This window comes from Peromyscus californicus, unplaced genomic scaffold (genome assembly GCF_007827085.1).
Source record: "Peromyscus californicus insignis strain IS unplaced genomic scaffold, ASM782708v3 Scaffold_3__1_contigs__length_106647218, whole genome shotgun sequence".
NCBI classification, from domain to species: Eukaryota; Metazoa; Chordata; class Mammalia; order Rodentia; family Cricetidae; genus Peromyscus; species Peromyscus californicus.
Window position 1 is genome coordinate 66,097,662 of NW_026294551.1, and position 15,997 is coordinate 66,113,658.

The 15,997-nt window shown below is 48.4% G+C and overlaps 1 protein-coding gene across 2 annotated transcripts in view; it reads right to left on the minus strand.

The window, feature by feature from the left end:
- The window catches only part of Gria1 (glutamate ionotropic receptor AMPA type subunit 1), a 324,275-nt gene that overhangs the window by 93,819 nt on the left and 214,459 nt on the right, over positions 1 to 15,997 (minus strand). For both annotated transcript variants that reach the window (XM_052757604.1, XM_052757603.1), the window contains exons 9-11: positions 8,367 to 8,477; positions 7,406 to 7,612; positions 2,645 to 3,015 (exon numbers count right to left, since the gene is read on the minus strand). In XM_052757604.1, coding sequence (XP_052613564.1) covers positions 2,645 to 3,015; positions 7,406 to 7,612; positions 8,367 to 8,477 — 689 coding nt within the window. The remainder of the gene's footprint in view (positions 1 to 2,644; positions 3,016 to 7,405; positions 7,613 to 8,366; positions 8,478 to 15,997) is intronic.

Sequence of the window (15,997 nt, forward strand, 5' to 3'; positions counted from 1 at the left end):
ATTTGTATTTCCAAGAACCATTATGGGGCATACTTTGACCCCCCAGTGAGGTTGTTAAACTCTGTGATCAGCCGAAGCAGCCCTGAGAAGGGAAATTGTACTGAGACCAACATAGCTCCTTAGGGTGGTAGCTCATTCCTGTGTGGATCAGATGGTGACATCCAGTCACACATCATTCCCCTCACTTCCTGTGGAGAGGAGTCTCAGAATCCAGAGGTTGCGTCTCTGGGATGAATTACTACTGGTTATTTCTGCTTTGTCTCTGGATTTCTCCAAAAGAGGGTACCAGACTGGCAAAGTGGCAGGAGCAGTGGTAAGTATTAGCCAAAACCCAATGTATAAAGTCCATGAAAATCATGTCCACTTTCTGGTTTTCTTATGTGGTGGCTAGGTCCTGTGTTACAGGCTGTACACCTAGCAACCACGTATCAGCTTTCAGGGACACTCACTGCTGTGCTCTTCAGGTCACACATGAGGAGCAGAAACACTGACTGAGTGGGGTTGCTTTATTAAGTTGAAGAGGAAGATGACTTGGAGGCTGCTCCTCATCGTGGTGTTGGTTCCTAAGACACTCGAGTGGTTCTCTCAGAAGCCACGAGAATTCAGTCTGTGATCCATAGATCACAGACACTCTCAGGGGCTGCTAAAGTCATGGGAGTGAATCCGGTCAGGAGGGGCTGTGGCAAATGCATAGGTCACTGCCATTGTGTTTGGGACAGCCATTGCCAAACTGGTACGGATCAAACAAAGCTGTGCCTGACAGAGGATTCAGTTTGTGGACTACGCACATGAGACCCTGGGAAGATGTGAAAACCCTGGAAGCCAGACCACAAGGCAAGTGTCTGCTCTCAAAGGAAGTGACAGCGGAGCAAGCTCACACTGTGCGCATGGTCCCGTGTTTGTGCATTACACCGACGCATCCAGAGCCATCTCTTCCCACTGTTTACCCAGTGGCTGGATTTATCTCTAAGCAAGCCCTTCCCCTGCTTGGTTTCTTCTATCGTAGCCTTGTGTTTGCCAGTATTGGCTGAGTACCCAGTCTCACACCTTCTCTCCCACGTCACCCCACCCCCTCCAACTGTCTTCTTATTTAAAGAAAAACAAGATTAAAACGGTGAACCATGAGGCTTTCCAAATTATAAGGCAGACAAAGTAAGTCCTGGGGGAGGCTGGGTAGGAAGGCATTACTCCTCCACCATTAGGAACATCAGTCCTCATTCACACCCAAATGCGAATTGTAGATGGAGGTAAATATGCCTCTAGATGCATCCACGAGGGCTGAAATGTATGCACTTAGACTTCAGTAGACCCATGGAGGCCAAAGTCTAAGCCACATTCACTTCTTTGCCTGGTTTTGAGATGTGGTCATCTACAAGGGAGTGACCATTGGAGAAGGAGAGTTCACAGACATTAGCCATGGAAATAGAACACACAACAATGTTGCCTTCCTCACCGGGTCAGCTCGAGGGGAGGAGAGCAGGAACAGTCTAGAATGTGGCCAAAGGAACACTACATATCAGAACAAGATGTCAGTGAACTGGGCATTGGTCACAGTCTGTGTCATTCTCCCCTTTCTTTTATATACTTCCTCATGGCTTCAAAAGTACTTTTCCTAAAATAAATCATATGAGCAAGTCCAATACACATGGCACTCAAAAGTGGGGCCACTTCTCTATATGTGAACCACAAGAAGCAGGTTTATAGTGCCATGGAATTCGAATTCTCCGCTTTTCAAAAATCAGAACCAGAAAAAGAAGAGCCCTGCCCCATTGAGAAGAGGAAACCAGGGTTTGCCTGGATAAAGTGACTTGGCCAAGGCCACACAGAGGGACCATGTGCTGGATCCAGTGCTCCATTATGCAGGTACAGAGCTCAGCTCTGTCACCAGGTCAACTTTGTGAAAAGAGGGTCATGGGAGTCCTGATCTGGTGTGAGCATTCAGTTAGAGGGTGTCTCCTGCTAGGACAATGGTAGATGCTCAGGAAATATTGGTTGGACCAAATCTCTGTTCTTCCTCTGTACTTCTCATCTACAGAACATCAGACACAATGATGCCTGCGCATCTAGACAGCCTATCAACCAGGCAGCAGATAACTGACTGAACCATAGAAACATCGAGAATAACCCACAACATGCAACAAAACAGTTGACCAAAACAGTAGTAGAAACTCAGATGCAATGAAATCTGGGAAGAATTCTCAGTGTGTGCATGTGTGTGTGTGTGCGTGCGTGTGTGTGTGTGTGTGTGTGTGTGTGTGTGTGTGTGCGCGCGCGCGCCATGTGCACATGTTTGTGGAGGAAACAGGTCAACTTCTGTACCATTCCTCCTCAGGAACCACCAGCCTTGCTTTCTGAGTCAGGGTCTCTCAGTGGGGGCAGGCGGGGACAGGAGACTCACTGATCTAGGCTGGCCAGCCAGTAAGCCCAGATATTCTCCACCCCTGCCCTCCAGTCCTGGGGTCAAAAGTGGATACCATCACTTCCAGCTTTCTCACACGGATTCTGGGATCAGACTCAGATCCTCATACTTACACAACGAGCACTTTGTACACCAGCCCTAATTCCCACCTCTTGAATATCTAATAGTTTTTCATTCCAAGAACAGTAGAGCATCAAGTAGAGGAGCTGAGAAGAGTCAACTGACCTGGGAGAAATGTCACATCCTTGCTGCATGAAGGCCCCCAGAGAGAACCACAGGCTATTGAATATGCCAAACTCATTTGACTGGTCACTGGTGGTCTGCTCTCGTCCCTCTTCAAACTCTTCACTGTGCCATTCATAAGGGCTGAAACGGCTGACCAGGAAGAGGACGACGCTCACTCCGATGTAGGCAAACACGATACACATCCAGATCTCGTAGGCCAAAGGGTCAAGAAAGGAGAAGACACCTGGCTTGGACTTCTGTGGCTTCTTAATCATGATGGAGATTCCCAAACTCATGAACGGCTTGGAGAAGTCAATGACTTCCTCCCGGACCAGGGTGATGGTCAAGGGGGCTACCGCCACATCTGCTCTCTGAAAGGATCAAATCAAAACAGGTTCAGTTGAGCTCAGCATCTCTTTCTCTTGTTTTTGTCGTGTGTGTGTGTGTGTGTGTGTGTGTGTGTGTGTGTGTGTGTGTGTGTGTGCGCGCATAGGGAAGCCAGAGGTTGTCTTCATTATATAATTGCTTTCCACCTTGTTTTGGGAGACAGGGTCTCTCCCTAAACCTGGACCTCACTGATTGGTTAGGTTGGCCGGCCAGTTGAGCTCCTGCTGTCCTCTGTCTTCATCTCCTCCCCAGTGCTGGGATTACAGGCATGCACTATAGTACTAGGCTTTTTACATGGATGCTAGGAATCCAAACTCAGGCCCTCATGCTTGCTTAGCATGTGCTTTATAGACGGAGGCCTCTTCCCAGCTCTTGTTTCTACTTTACCGTGAATATTTTTTATCTTAAAGGATGTGGAAATGGTATAGGGACTTGTTAAGTCCGGCTGCTCAGACACTAAATTATTTCCGAGAAATGGACAACAGCTTGCTCCTTGACAGAGGAGCTCATTCCATTATCTGACAGCTCTACTTGCTGGAGATGCCTTCCTCATCCTGCAAGAAAGAGGTTGCAGCTTTGTTTAGCCAGTGGCCGGGCTTCCTCCTTGTGCTCTGAGACCCCTCCGGGCCTGCTACCCAGCCTGATTACCTTAGGAAGCAGATATAACGCTTACTCAGCACACTCTACTCCCAGCGCCTAGAGAGTTAGTTACTCAGGGATGCTGGAGACCCATGGGGCTCAGTGAGAATTAGCCTTAAGAGCTGGAGCCAGAGTTGAGCTGCACAAAGATTGACCCCAGAGGCTGCCATTTGGGTCCCTCAATTCAGGGCTTACATTGGGCTCCCTGGAAATGTGTCAGTACATCCCTCTATCTCCAAGAACACATGGCAGATGCTCTGTTTGCTTAAGCCAGTTTGCATTGGATTTCTTTTACGCACAACCAAGATTATCCTGGCGAACAAGATGGTAAGGGCAAATTGAACCTGATAAACGTTTATGGAACAATTATGTGTAAGCTCTAGGATGGAAGCTGAGGTAAACTATGGTTCCCCCATAGTCAAGGGTTATAAACTTGTAGAAGAGACTATCATACCACACACGTACATGCACACATCTACACGGGCACACTTATCGAGTCTCCAAGGTGGACGAGACACTATAGGAGAAGGGGGAGGGGTCCATCAGGCTGGGAGCCCAGGGATTGCAGCCTGCAAGAGGTGACATGTGAATGTGACATTGAAAAAAGGGAGGGATTTGCATGTTGCTCTGGTAGGGAACAGTATTCCAGGAGGAAGGAACCATGGGAGGAAGGGCCTGGTAGTGACAGAATTGAGCCAGATGCTAATTTTTCTTCTTTCCAGGATGATTGCTAAAAGCCACCCAAGTATGTAGTGTTTGAATGTCAAATCTAGTCTGTTGGTAAGCAGGGAAGAGTGCCAGGCATGCTCATCTGTCCTTGGGCAGTGCTGGGACATACCAGACAGCTTGGGTATAGCAAAAAGGGGCAAGGGTCACAGAAAACTGTCTGGGTGAGACAATTTGGGAACTGGGCGCTGTGGGGCAAACACTCCCATCACAGGCCTGCAGCAGATACTCCCCATCATTTTTAGGGAGCTGACCCTGGGGAGGTCAAGTGGCTCACAGGAGCCATGCAGCTCAGAGAATGGCAGAGTTAGAACTCAACCCCCGGAGTCTGCTTGCAAGTATTACTCTTTCTGCTCCAGCTATGGACAGACAAGAAGATGCCCATCAATGAAGGCCCAGAGGTACACCCAGGAGCCACAGACTCAGCTGCAGCATGTCCCCTACCCTCATTTCTGTCACTGAAATGCCTCTGGCTCATCTCTCAGTTCCTTTTAGCTTCACAGTCTAGAGTCTGAATGGGATGATGTCTACAGAAGTAGGTGTCCTAGTGATGGACAAAAGACAGAACTTCGAATTAATGAGCACTGTTATTGACCATGTGTCCTTCGACCAAGCAGCTAAGCTCTCAGAGCCTCTGTATCCTCCTTTACAAAGTGCAGAAATGATCTTATCTACCTTCCAGGGCTGAGGTGAATATGTGAAACAAGATGAGTGCATGGCACAAGGCATCCGAGGGGGTATGAACTAGTTACCACTGTGGGCAAGAACCAGGGAAAGCAGAGACACTCTTAGCCTCCCAGCAGCCACTACCTTCATAGAGCAGGAGGCTTGGTGGCCTGTAAGTCAGTTTTTTGTTTTTCTCTTTTTAACCTCACTGGTGGTTTGTGGTTGATAGATATTTCCTCAGTGTCTCTCACTTTCCTCGGGGGAATAGAGTGGGACAGATGAATCAAGATAAAGGAAAATAGTTTTATGCTCAACATGGCTTCCCTGGGAATCAGTTGTCACTGATAAGAGGGACAGGTCTAATGGATAGGACCTAAGGCCTCAGGCTTAACATGAAGCGTATAGAGATGGCTCCAGGTCTCAGGAGTGTGGATGAGCCTGATACTACACTAGCTGCAGGCACTGGGGTTGTGCTCCTGGGATGGTCACATATTTCTCTGCCCAGGCCACGGGCTTTTTGACAAAGAGAACTGCATTCCAGGAGGTGAAGGCAAGATGAACATTGGAGAAGGTGAGAAGTTCACAGCAATTGCCATGGCAATGACCTTAAGAGCTCAGAGGAAGTTCCCATGGAAACCAGCCTCCAGATGCAGCAGGACCCATCCAGGTCTCTGTTTCATTGATGGAGTTTCCGAAGTAAGAGGCATCAAGGGAAGAAGAAAGGGAGGTGCGGACAGCATTTCCCAACCCGGTCTCTACCCTCACAAGTCACCTTGAAAGCCACTTTTCTTCAGAATACCTTCTTCCTGTCATCTTTTTCTCCTTTGGTTAGGTATGTACTTCATGGCCATCATGACTCCTGCCCTGACGTGAGGCTGCGAGACTCACCAATCCTCTAAAATGATCAATTCCTGCTGACTGTCACCTGAGTACCAACCTGAGGCTCAGCATGAGTTTCAGCTCAGAGATGCAGCTGGCATTTTCAGGACCTACGAGGGAAACCTCCACGGCCCCTTTCTTGAACATTTCAGGAATTGCTTTTTGTTATTTTGTTGTTTTCTATAAGACAAGGTCTCCATCTCAGGCCAGCCTCAAACTCATCAAGGAAGAGGCTGGACTTTAGACCTTCATGCACCCACCTCTGGAATGTTGGCGTTACAGATGTGTATCATCATGCCCATGATATGTAGTGTTGTGCACTGAATTCTGGGCCTCATGAGCGCTAGACAGGGACTCTGCCAACTGAGCTGTGGCCTCTGCCCTTCTATTGCCCTTTGTTGCTCTTTCTTGCCTTGTCATCTGTGACTCCAACTTTTCTCTGCATCTCCACCCAAAGCAGTCAACCCAGTGTTTACTTGACCTCACCTTATTTACTTTGCTACCATCCTGTCATTTATACTTAGAAACTCCCAGGCTGCCCATCTCTCTGTCTTTATTTCAAGATGACTGTTTTCCAAGTTCCACACACTAGGAAGGGCTAGAAATCTCCACAAGTTCTTCTGTGGACCATGTGGTTTAGACTCCTGGATCTCATGCATTTAACCAGCTCTCTACTATTGTCTCTTAAACTCTAGGGTGTGTGCAAGGTCTGAGAATCTTGGCTTCCCACGACTCCCTAGACGCTGACCACTAGACCACTGGCCGTCCAGTGCCTGCTCAAGACTGCTTCAATGTATTGATGCTTTTGCAGTAGTTGTCCAGGGAGTTGCTATAAGTGCGGTGTACCACACAGATGGCTTGGGCCTGCCCCTACCACACAAATGAACAGAATGTGAGGCTGAGCGAGCCACAGTGGAGCAGAGATGAGGTTCTAGAACAGGAAGCCAGGGCAGTTTGAGGGGAAGTCTCACCTGCTGTGAGGAGGACAAAAGAGGACTTGGAGAAGTGTTCTGGAAGAGGAGTTAGAGATGGAGGATGGCAGGGGAGGCTCAAGAGAATGAAGCACGAGGGGGCAACTGGATGATCAGAAGCCACAGAAGGGTGATTACAGCAAAGGGTGACCCCAGTGTGAACCTGGGTGCAGGTGCATCTAGTCCCAGTGGGAGTCACAGATGACGCTGTGTTATCTGCCCCGAGAGAGCTGATCCTGGAGCTATCTATGCTGTTACCTGTGCAAGACCATGGTCAACAGGAATGACAGACACTGAGCCAGGTTGAGTGAATTAGGAGCAAGAATCTGGATCCCTGTGTCTTAAGACAGTAGATGGCTTTCTGTTCAGCAGCAGCGCTAGTTAGTGTGGGAGTCAATTTATGCACAGAGCCAGCCAGCCAGCCCGTTCTTTCCTGTCTGCTCCCTTCCCCTGTCCTTCACGATGACCCCTCCCCTTCTCCCCAGGCACTTACTCCATAGACCAGCTCTCCCACCATGCCATTCCAGGCCTTCGTGTCGGGATCCCGGGCTCCATATTTGCCATCGCTGACGATCTCGAGTCGGTAGGAGTAGCCCACGTGCTTGGCGATCTCGGCAGCCAGCTCCACGCAGTAGCCCTCATAGCGGTCGTTGCCCTCAAACTGGTTGGCATTCTTTTTAAGCATCACGTAAGGATCTTCCTGGTGGAGAAATAGGACAGAGGGTGTGGCCCGTGGGTGCATCTGTGAGTGGGGAGGACGTTGATCTGGCAGAGGAGGATCCTTCCCGTGTCAGTAAACCTCTCTAACCCCTTAATAAGTTTCCTGAATTTCTGTCCCCTATTCCGTTATAAGTTTTTTCTTGGGAAAAGAAAATAAATGCTGTTAAAATAAGAATATTTTTATCACAGAAATGTAACATGACTTTCCAAATTATGTTCTTTTTTTATAATTAAAATTTTTTTTTATGTGTATGGGTGTTTTGCCTGCATGTACGTCTGTGCACTACATGTGTGCCTGATGCCCGAGGAGGTCAGAAGTAGGTGTCGAACCCAGGTCGTTTGCAATGTATTTTTTGAAGATACCTTTGAATAGATTATTGGATGTAGCTTATCAGAGGATGCAGGGTAAGAGTAGATCTCAGAGACGCTGAGTGAAAACTCAGAACTGCTTATCTACAAGGCATGTCTTTTCCCAGTCTCTGTGGTTTTGTCATCATCATTATTGTTGTTGTTGTTTTATGAGAGAGTCTCACTATACAGCAGAGGCTGGCCTGGAACTCTACCCTCCTTCTTAGCTCCCCGAGTGCTGGCCTGGCAAGCATGCGTGCATGGCTGTGACTAGCTTCACCGTCTCCGTCTAGGGCATAGTCTTGGCAGCTTTCACTCTGAAGTGGGGTGTGCTTGGGTGGGTCCAGCTTGAACTTCAGGTAAACCTGATGAAGGAGCATACTCACGAGGATTGTAGTGACGATGTAGGTTCTGTTCTGGACACTTGAGTTGTCCCCTCCAGCCTGAGCATCGGTGGCTGCAGGGACAAACTTGTCATCTTCATTCCAGTAACCAATCTGTTAATGAGAACAAGGCAAAAACACGATCTGAGGAGGAATCTTGGAGCTGGGTGTGGTGGCACAGTGATCGGTGTACCAGAGTCTGGGGTGCTGTAGGCAGAAACACCAAGAGGTAAGATGCACCCCAGAGCCCCTCTCCGTCCCTAGTGGACCACCTCACAGTGGTGACTAAGCCCAGAGCTTGTCCTAGGAGAACAAAAGTTTAACTCTTTATTTATCTAAACTGTATAGGACAGTGAAAGGGAGGGCTGTGGGATTTAATTCCCTGCAGTTGTTTGCACAGCCAATCCATACCTCCCCTGAATATTAACCCTCCCCCCGCACACCTATGCTAAACAGCAGTTTGATTAAACACTACCCTCGTTTTTAGAGTCCCTACATTTTCCCATCCAGATTTAACTTCCTGGGAAAGTTTGCTATCTTCCATTTACTGCTGGCTTTCCTGATTGTTACAATACCAAGTCATGCTCAAGGGTAAAGAAAATTAACTCCTAAATATCGGCAGGGTATTAATACTTTGCCCAAGGTCTTTCAGAAAAGTTGTTCAATCCCAATTACATGCATGGTTCTGAGTTAAAACACTTAGTGGTATGCAACAAGGTGGAGAGAGATCCTGAGATGTCTAAGAGGGAGCGTTTTCCCTGAGAACATCACCTGAGAAGACATGGATCACACAGACACACAGTCCAGAAATGCTGAAGAGTGAGTGACAGAGGACTTCAGAGAAGCACAAGGCTGGAGTGGGATGTTGTGAGGGAAGGGCTGTGGGAGATGATGGATGGCCTTAGCCCGAGCCTCCCAGGTCAAGGAGGAGGATAGGCCTGTTGTGTAGGCAGAAGTCTGCCAACATAGACAAGTTCAGTGGGCAGCAGCTACGCTTCACCTGGGAGAGCAGTGGGTGCGTGGGTATAAGTAGCAGGAGGTTTTGAAGGCCAGGCCAAGCAGTGGAGACTGTTCTGAAGGCAGCAGGGAATCACGGAAGGTTTGGGACAACAGAACAATCTAGCTAACACATGCACACACACATATGTGCACGAACAGACACACGTAGATATACACACATGCACACATATGTGTGCACAGCACACAGCACTCACACGTGTGTACAGCGTACACACAGACAAGTGCATACACACACAAACACACATCTAGACTGCCTATACCTCTCTCTCCTGCTTCTCTTTCTTCTTCCCCTTCGATTCCTCCTCCTCCTCTCCCCTCTTCCTCTTCTCCCTCCCTCTCTCTTTCTCCCCTCTTCCTTCATCTTCCCTCTCCTCCTTGTCTATTTCTTTCTCCCTTTCCCTTCTCTCTTCCTCTCCCCTCCTTCCTCTCCCTGTCTCTCTTCTCCCTTTCTCTTTCCTCCCTCTTCTCTTCTCATCTCCATCCCCCCCCTTTCTCCAGGCAGCGATGTCTGTCATTCTTCTGGCTGCAGAGAGAAAGGGAAAATGATGGAGAGCGGGCAGTTCACAGGCAGGAGGGGGAAAGTGAGCAGCCCTCGCCGTATCCAGAGCTCAGCACAGAAACTGAGGCACCGCCCACAAGGTTGGTTTGTGTGGCCCTTCACCTTGATTATTTCCCTGGACACCAGTGGGTTCTTTGTGATCTACAGCCATTCACAATAGCAGCTATACACACGTTCTTGCTTTGGCTCAGTGAGTTTTCTACCACCTCATCTGTTCACTTCCTGAGGTGATGCAGCTGGGCAGTGCCTGCTGTTGGCCTGGGATGCTGCCCATTCGTCTATTGCCTGCAGCAGCTATTATCACCGAGGGCAGGAATCAGTTCGCTGGTGGTGAATGCTCCTTGTTCTTCTAAATGCTTTTTGTGTTTTAATTCCCTTCATCCCCATTAAAATCCCATGGCATTTGCCAATTTCCACTCCTATATTAGGTGTGAGGACACTGTGATGTGGGGCGATAGCTTCCCCAGGGCTGCTGGATTGCCATGGTGGTACAAGAATCGGAAGGCTTCCCCCATTGCGTGGATTGTAGGTATATGCTGCTGAACGTGGCTCATTTTTCCACGGGTTCTGGGGATCAAATTCACACTTTCATAGCAAGTGCTCTGTTGATTGATCCATCTCCTCAGTCCTAAACAAGCTTAATTTTTTTCCCTAGCTGTCTCGCGGGAAAAGAAGACATGATCTTGTCAGCGTTGGTAGAGACATCTGGATGCAAAGGCTCGCGTTCACACCTCCTAGGAGCCAGGATACTCAAATGGATATTGGGCTCCACAGCTGGATGCACAGAAAGATGGCAAGGGTGTCTGAGGAGGCTTTGGAGATGAGAGCTGTGGGCTGGATTACCATATGGGACTTTGATTCTCTACTGAGGAGGTGTAGGGGCTTTGATTCTATCTGAAAGCAAATCAGAGTAAGTAGTTTGGTAAAGATTGGGGCCCACTGTTCAGGAGAGGATTTAAAAAAAAATTCTGACAGGGAGAAGTCTTCTCCTGGGGCCACTTAATTTTTTTTGATCTCCTATTTTCCATCTGCCTCTAAAGATTCTTTGAACTTCGGAAACGAGTCCAGACGATAGACCGGATATTCTTAAGTGGATGAAGTTTAAAGAGCAGGTGATCACAGAACTGTGGATTCACTTGATCTTCCCCGCAGCCATAAGGTTGAATTTATACATGGGTACCCCAGGATTGCCTTTGAAGCCACAGCTCCCAATTTCTCCAAATGAGGGTCATCACAACGTTGCTTATTGTGGCAGAGATGCCTAGCTGACCGCCAGGCGATCTCGTTTGCCTTTCATAGTGTAGAGATAGCGGGAAGTGGCTATCCAACCAGAAGCACAGTCCGTTTTGCATCCCATTGGGAGGAACACTTGTGTTCTGGTGCATGGAATGCCTGCTGGGAGAGTGATGTGCTTCTGTTCCAGACCGCTCTTTCCCAAGTTTCCAGCAGCTTGCCCATTTTCTTTCTTCCCCACTTGTTTGCTGAATGTTGACAGTCAGAAAGACCCTAGTGGACAGTGATGCCTTCTCACACCCAACTCTCAGCCTGAGCCCTACGGCCGAACCTCATTGATCTCAATCCACTAATCTCAACTTGCAAAACTTCTACCAAATTATTTTTATCCCAGCTGTAATGTATGTTTCTTTGCTTCTAATGAAGCAGAACACTTCAGCAAACAATGACAAGAACCAGACATTGACTAAACAAGAGATTCACTTCCCCCGCACTAAAGAGCTAGATTTCAGAACTTAGTTCCCACAGCACCCAGGGTTAGGCAAGCTAGCACATCTAAAAGGTTGAAATTAACAAGCTTATTCCAACTTCATCTCAGAACATGGTGTAGGGATGTCTGATAGAAGGATAGCAAAAGGGATACCCAAGGAACAGAGCAATGCCTCCACAAAGGCAAGGCAATGAGCCAGAGAAAAAGAGCAAGCATTGATGCCTGGGGCTCTGGAGGCTGAGGTCAAGAGACTACTGCATTTTCCTGGAGATAAAAAGCCAGTGAAAAGTTCTAAGCAGTATGATTTGTTGTATATTTGAAACACACTCCTCAGCGCCTAGGGTGGAAATGTGGTGAGGTAAGCGAGGTCAGGCTGTAAACACCTAGTAGGATCTGTGGCAGTGAGGAAGCTGATGACCACGGCAGGGAAGCGGACATGGGCCCTGGCTTGGCCAGTGAAGATGGAGGAATGGCCGTATTGAGGTCGTATCTTAGGCTAAAATTAGTTTGTATGTGAAAAATTGGAATCCCAAGGACTCAAAACTTCCAGGAGGCATGTGGAATTGAAAGTTATGAATTCTTCTGGAATAAGACGACACTGGAGGTACTGGCAGGAATTCCAGTCACTGTGATCTTCCCTGCCTAGTTATGTGCAAGGCCAAAACTGAGTACAAACCCAGGCCAGGGAAGGGGGCACTCAAATCAACAGGGGAAGATGTCAGATGCCATCAGTCAGCATGGAAACAGCTAGCCACACAATCAATAGGCAAAGGTGATCCGATCTCTACTGCTGGTCCCCTGATGGCGGGATCATTAGTAGAATGCCTGAAGCTCTCGTGTGGGTGGCCAGTGTGAAAATGTGTGAGTCCATCCCAACGTGACAAGATGTTTCATTCAGAGAAGGATCCCTAAGCCCACCTGGAAGTCATACGTCTAAATGGGACTTCACAGGACTTAACATCACCAGAGCCAGGGCCAAATCTGCTCTCTGAAACTTTAAGCTTGCTGGAAGGAAGCTTAGCACTCTAGCATCTCAGTGGGATGTCCAATTGCATCAGGATGCCTAGGGCGTGAGCAGGATACAGGTGGGATTGGAGTTTCCCAGAAGCCCTGAACCAGGGAGAGAAAGCTGCTGTTACACAGGGCAGGTAAGGCCTCGCAGTGTCCGTGAAACTAGCGCAAGGTCATTCTCGAAAACTGTAGGTATTAATTTGCTTGGAGTCTGATTGAGTAAAAGCCCTGAAGGCAGAGATTCAGAGGAATTGATTTTCTGAGAGGCAGATCCCTGTAGACAAAGAATGCTTAAGACCACATTCTAAGAAAGGATTTAGTCACTAGAAAGTGAGTTTGAGAACAGCCCAGTGATTAGAACACCAGGCACAACCATTTGCTTGAGGGTTTGAAGGCTGCATGAGTGGTTGTGTGTGCTCCTGTGCAGTGCATACAGAACCATGTGAGGTCTCTGTGGCAGACAGAGGGGAATTTAAAACATGAGCCCATGGAGGTGGGCGGAATGCCCCTGCATGCAGAGGCTGCTTTCCTCAAACGTGTACTGTGGAAGTGTAGACATAATCTCATCCAATCCTTTGAGGTCGACTTCTTCTTTCCTTCTTCCACTGCTCCCCACTCATTTCCTTCCTCCCTCCTCTGTCTCTCTGTCTCTGTCTCTGTCTCTCTCTCTTTGGTTTTCCAAGACAGGATTTCTCTGTGTAACCCTGGCTGTCCTAGAACTCACTCTGCAGACCAGGCTGGTCTAGAACTCACAGAAATCCACCTGCCTCTGCCTCTGGAGTGCTGGGATTAAAGGCGTGCGCCACTGCCCGGCTCCCTCTCTTCTTTTTAAGCTGGTTTCATTGCATAGCTAGGCTACCCTTGAACTGACAGTGATCTTCTTGGCTCAGCCTTCCAAGTCCTGGGATTACAGGCAGACCCCCTCCCCTTCCCCAGAGTTGATGTAACTGAGGTTCAGGAAGGCTGAGGGACTTGTTTAAGGTCACATGACCAGTGTAGAGTAAAGCAGATATTTAACTGCTGGTCTGCCTGTCTGTAAAGCTTCAGTTCTTCCTCATGGAAGCCCAGTAGGCGGGGGAGGAAGCTTTGAACTCATCTCTAGCACTGAGCCTGTCTCTTTGCTATAGGAATCTGCGTTTCTTAACTAGGCCTCCAGGCAGTGCTTGGGGTAAAGACTGCTCATCCATAACAGGGAGCTGCTTGTTCTGGGAAGGTCTTAATGAAGCCAAGGTCTAGAGAAGACAGAGTCTTCTCTGGGCAGAGTCAGGGGAAGGCTTAGAGTCACAGCAAAGGTCCTGTAATCATTGGCAAGGTCACACCAAAGGCAGTTTACGTATGAGGTTGGCCTCTGACTCCACTTCCACAATGAACCGTAGTCTGGTTTGGAGATGGACGGTGTGACTGGAGAGAGAGGCTGGTAAAAACACTACCACGTGGAATTTTTCAAGGGTCATCTAAAATGCCAGAACCGAGATGAATTAGAGGTTATTCAGCCAAATCCCTCTCGCTTAAATATTTAGACCTAGCTAGGTTTAGCAACTATCAGATGGATGACGCACAGATAGATGATGTCTGATTCTCATATCTACTCCTTACATTACCCCCTTTCCTCAATGCACTGTTAATGGTGGACAGGAGTCTGGCTTCATGTAAAGGGCTCCCACTACCTGGGGGAGAGGAGGATTCCCACCAGCAGCCTCCCTAGTCTCTTGTTTGTAGCCCGGGTCGATCTTGAACTTCTTCTGTTCCCCCTGCCTCACATTCCCTAGCATTGGGATCAAGGGCTGTGCCACCAGACCAGGCACAATCTCCATATTTTAATAGTACAAACGCCTAGCTTTTAGGCATTGTACAGGTATTAAACTTGAGCCACGGGCAAGTGGTAACAATAGTCACTATAGTGATTCTGAGGTCAGCCCAGGTTCATGGTGACCGGTTTTCTTTACTGTTCCAGTCCTTTACAAACCACCGACAGCATCTGCGTTCCACTGTAAGGCAAGGGCCACAGCTTTTTTGAATGCACTATGGTTAGGGAATGAGGTCATGGGTCTGTTGTCCCTTCCAGGAGCCGCAGGATTCTCCTGGTGTACCCTTGGACCCCAGCACTGTCCTGATTGTGTCGATTGGATCCTTTCAACCTTGATAGCAGCTGCAGATAAACAGGGGCTAGGAAGTCAGGGGCCCTGAGTAAGGTGTCTCTTGAGCTATGGCTCCCTGGGACCTTGTGAAGCCTAATGGGCTTTTCTGTCTCAGTTTACCCACGGACAAAGGGATATGTCTTATTTTGGCCAGTACTAGCTACAGTAGATACACACATGCCCTGAAAGAGGTGAAGAAGCCATCTCAGACCCTCCAGATGCCAGTGTGGGCATCTGACGTGTTCCACAGCTACTGAACACACCACTGAGATAACCTAGGCATGATGTGCTCCCATTTCAGAGATGTGGAAGTTGAGGGTTTGGATAATTAAGTACTTTAGGAGAAGAAAGTACCTTCTCTAGAAGCAGGAGTTGGAGGAATCAAGCTGACAAAACCAGACTCTTGTGGTGGGCAGGCTAGCACCATCTCCCCTGAAAGATGTCCCTATTGCATACACCAAGTTTGACCATGTTCTAGTTTAAGGGGCACACAGTTGAGATAGAGAGAGAGGAGCTTGGATCATCTGGGTGGGGCCCACCTAGCTAAGAAGCTCTTTAAAGTAGAGCCTTCCCCAGCTGTGCCTGTGGAACAAAGTCAGAGAGATGCGGTGTTTCTGAGCCTGTGGTTAGAGACGGTACTCCAGGCATTGGAAAGTGGGAAACCTCTAGAATAAAGGGGGCAAATGAAAGGAGGCCTCCAGAAAGGAACATGGTCCTGCCAGCACTTTGACTATTTAAACCCATCCACATATGCCACCACAAGGTGAAGTACTTGTGTGGCTTGAAGTCATGGTTTGTAACAATCTATTATGGCAACTGAGCCAGTCTAGAGAGTAGAGGTGGGTTCTACAGTGGAGTAGGGTGTCTGGGCTTCAGGGAGCCAAGAACACTGTGTCCTCAGAGCTATCTAGAATCTTCTGCAATGGCAGCAGTGCTGTGTCTGCGCTGCCCGATGTGATCCCCAGGAGCCACATGTGGCTGTGCAGCACCTGGTAATTTTTAGATTTTAATTCATTGAAAATTAGATTTTGGTGACCTGTGTGGCCAGGGTGAGGATATGTAACCCAACCTTGGGGACACAGAGAGTGCTGTGTCTGAGACACTGTGCCCGCTTTCCAGGTACCAGGGCTAGCATTTAGAACTTCCAAACAGCAGAGAGCCTTGAGTCATCCCAAGGAGCCCA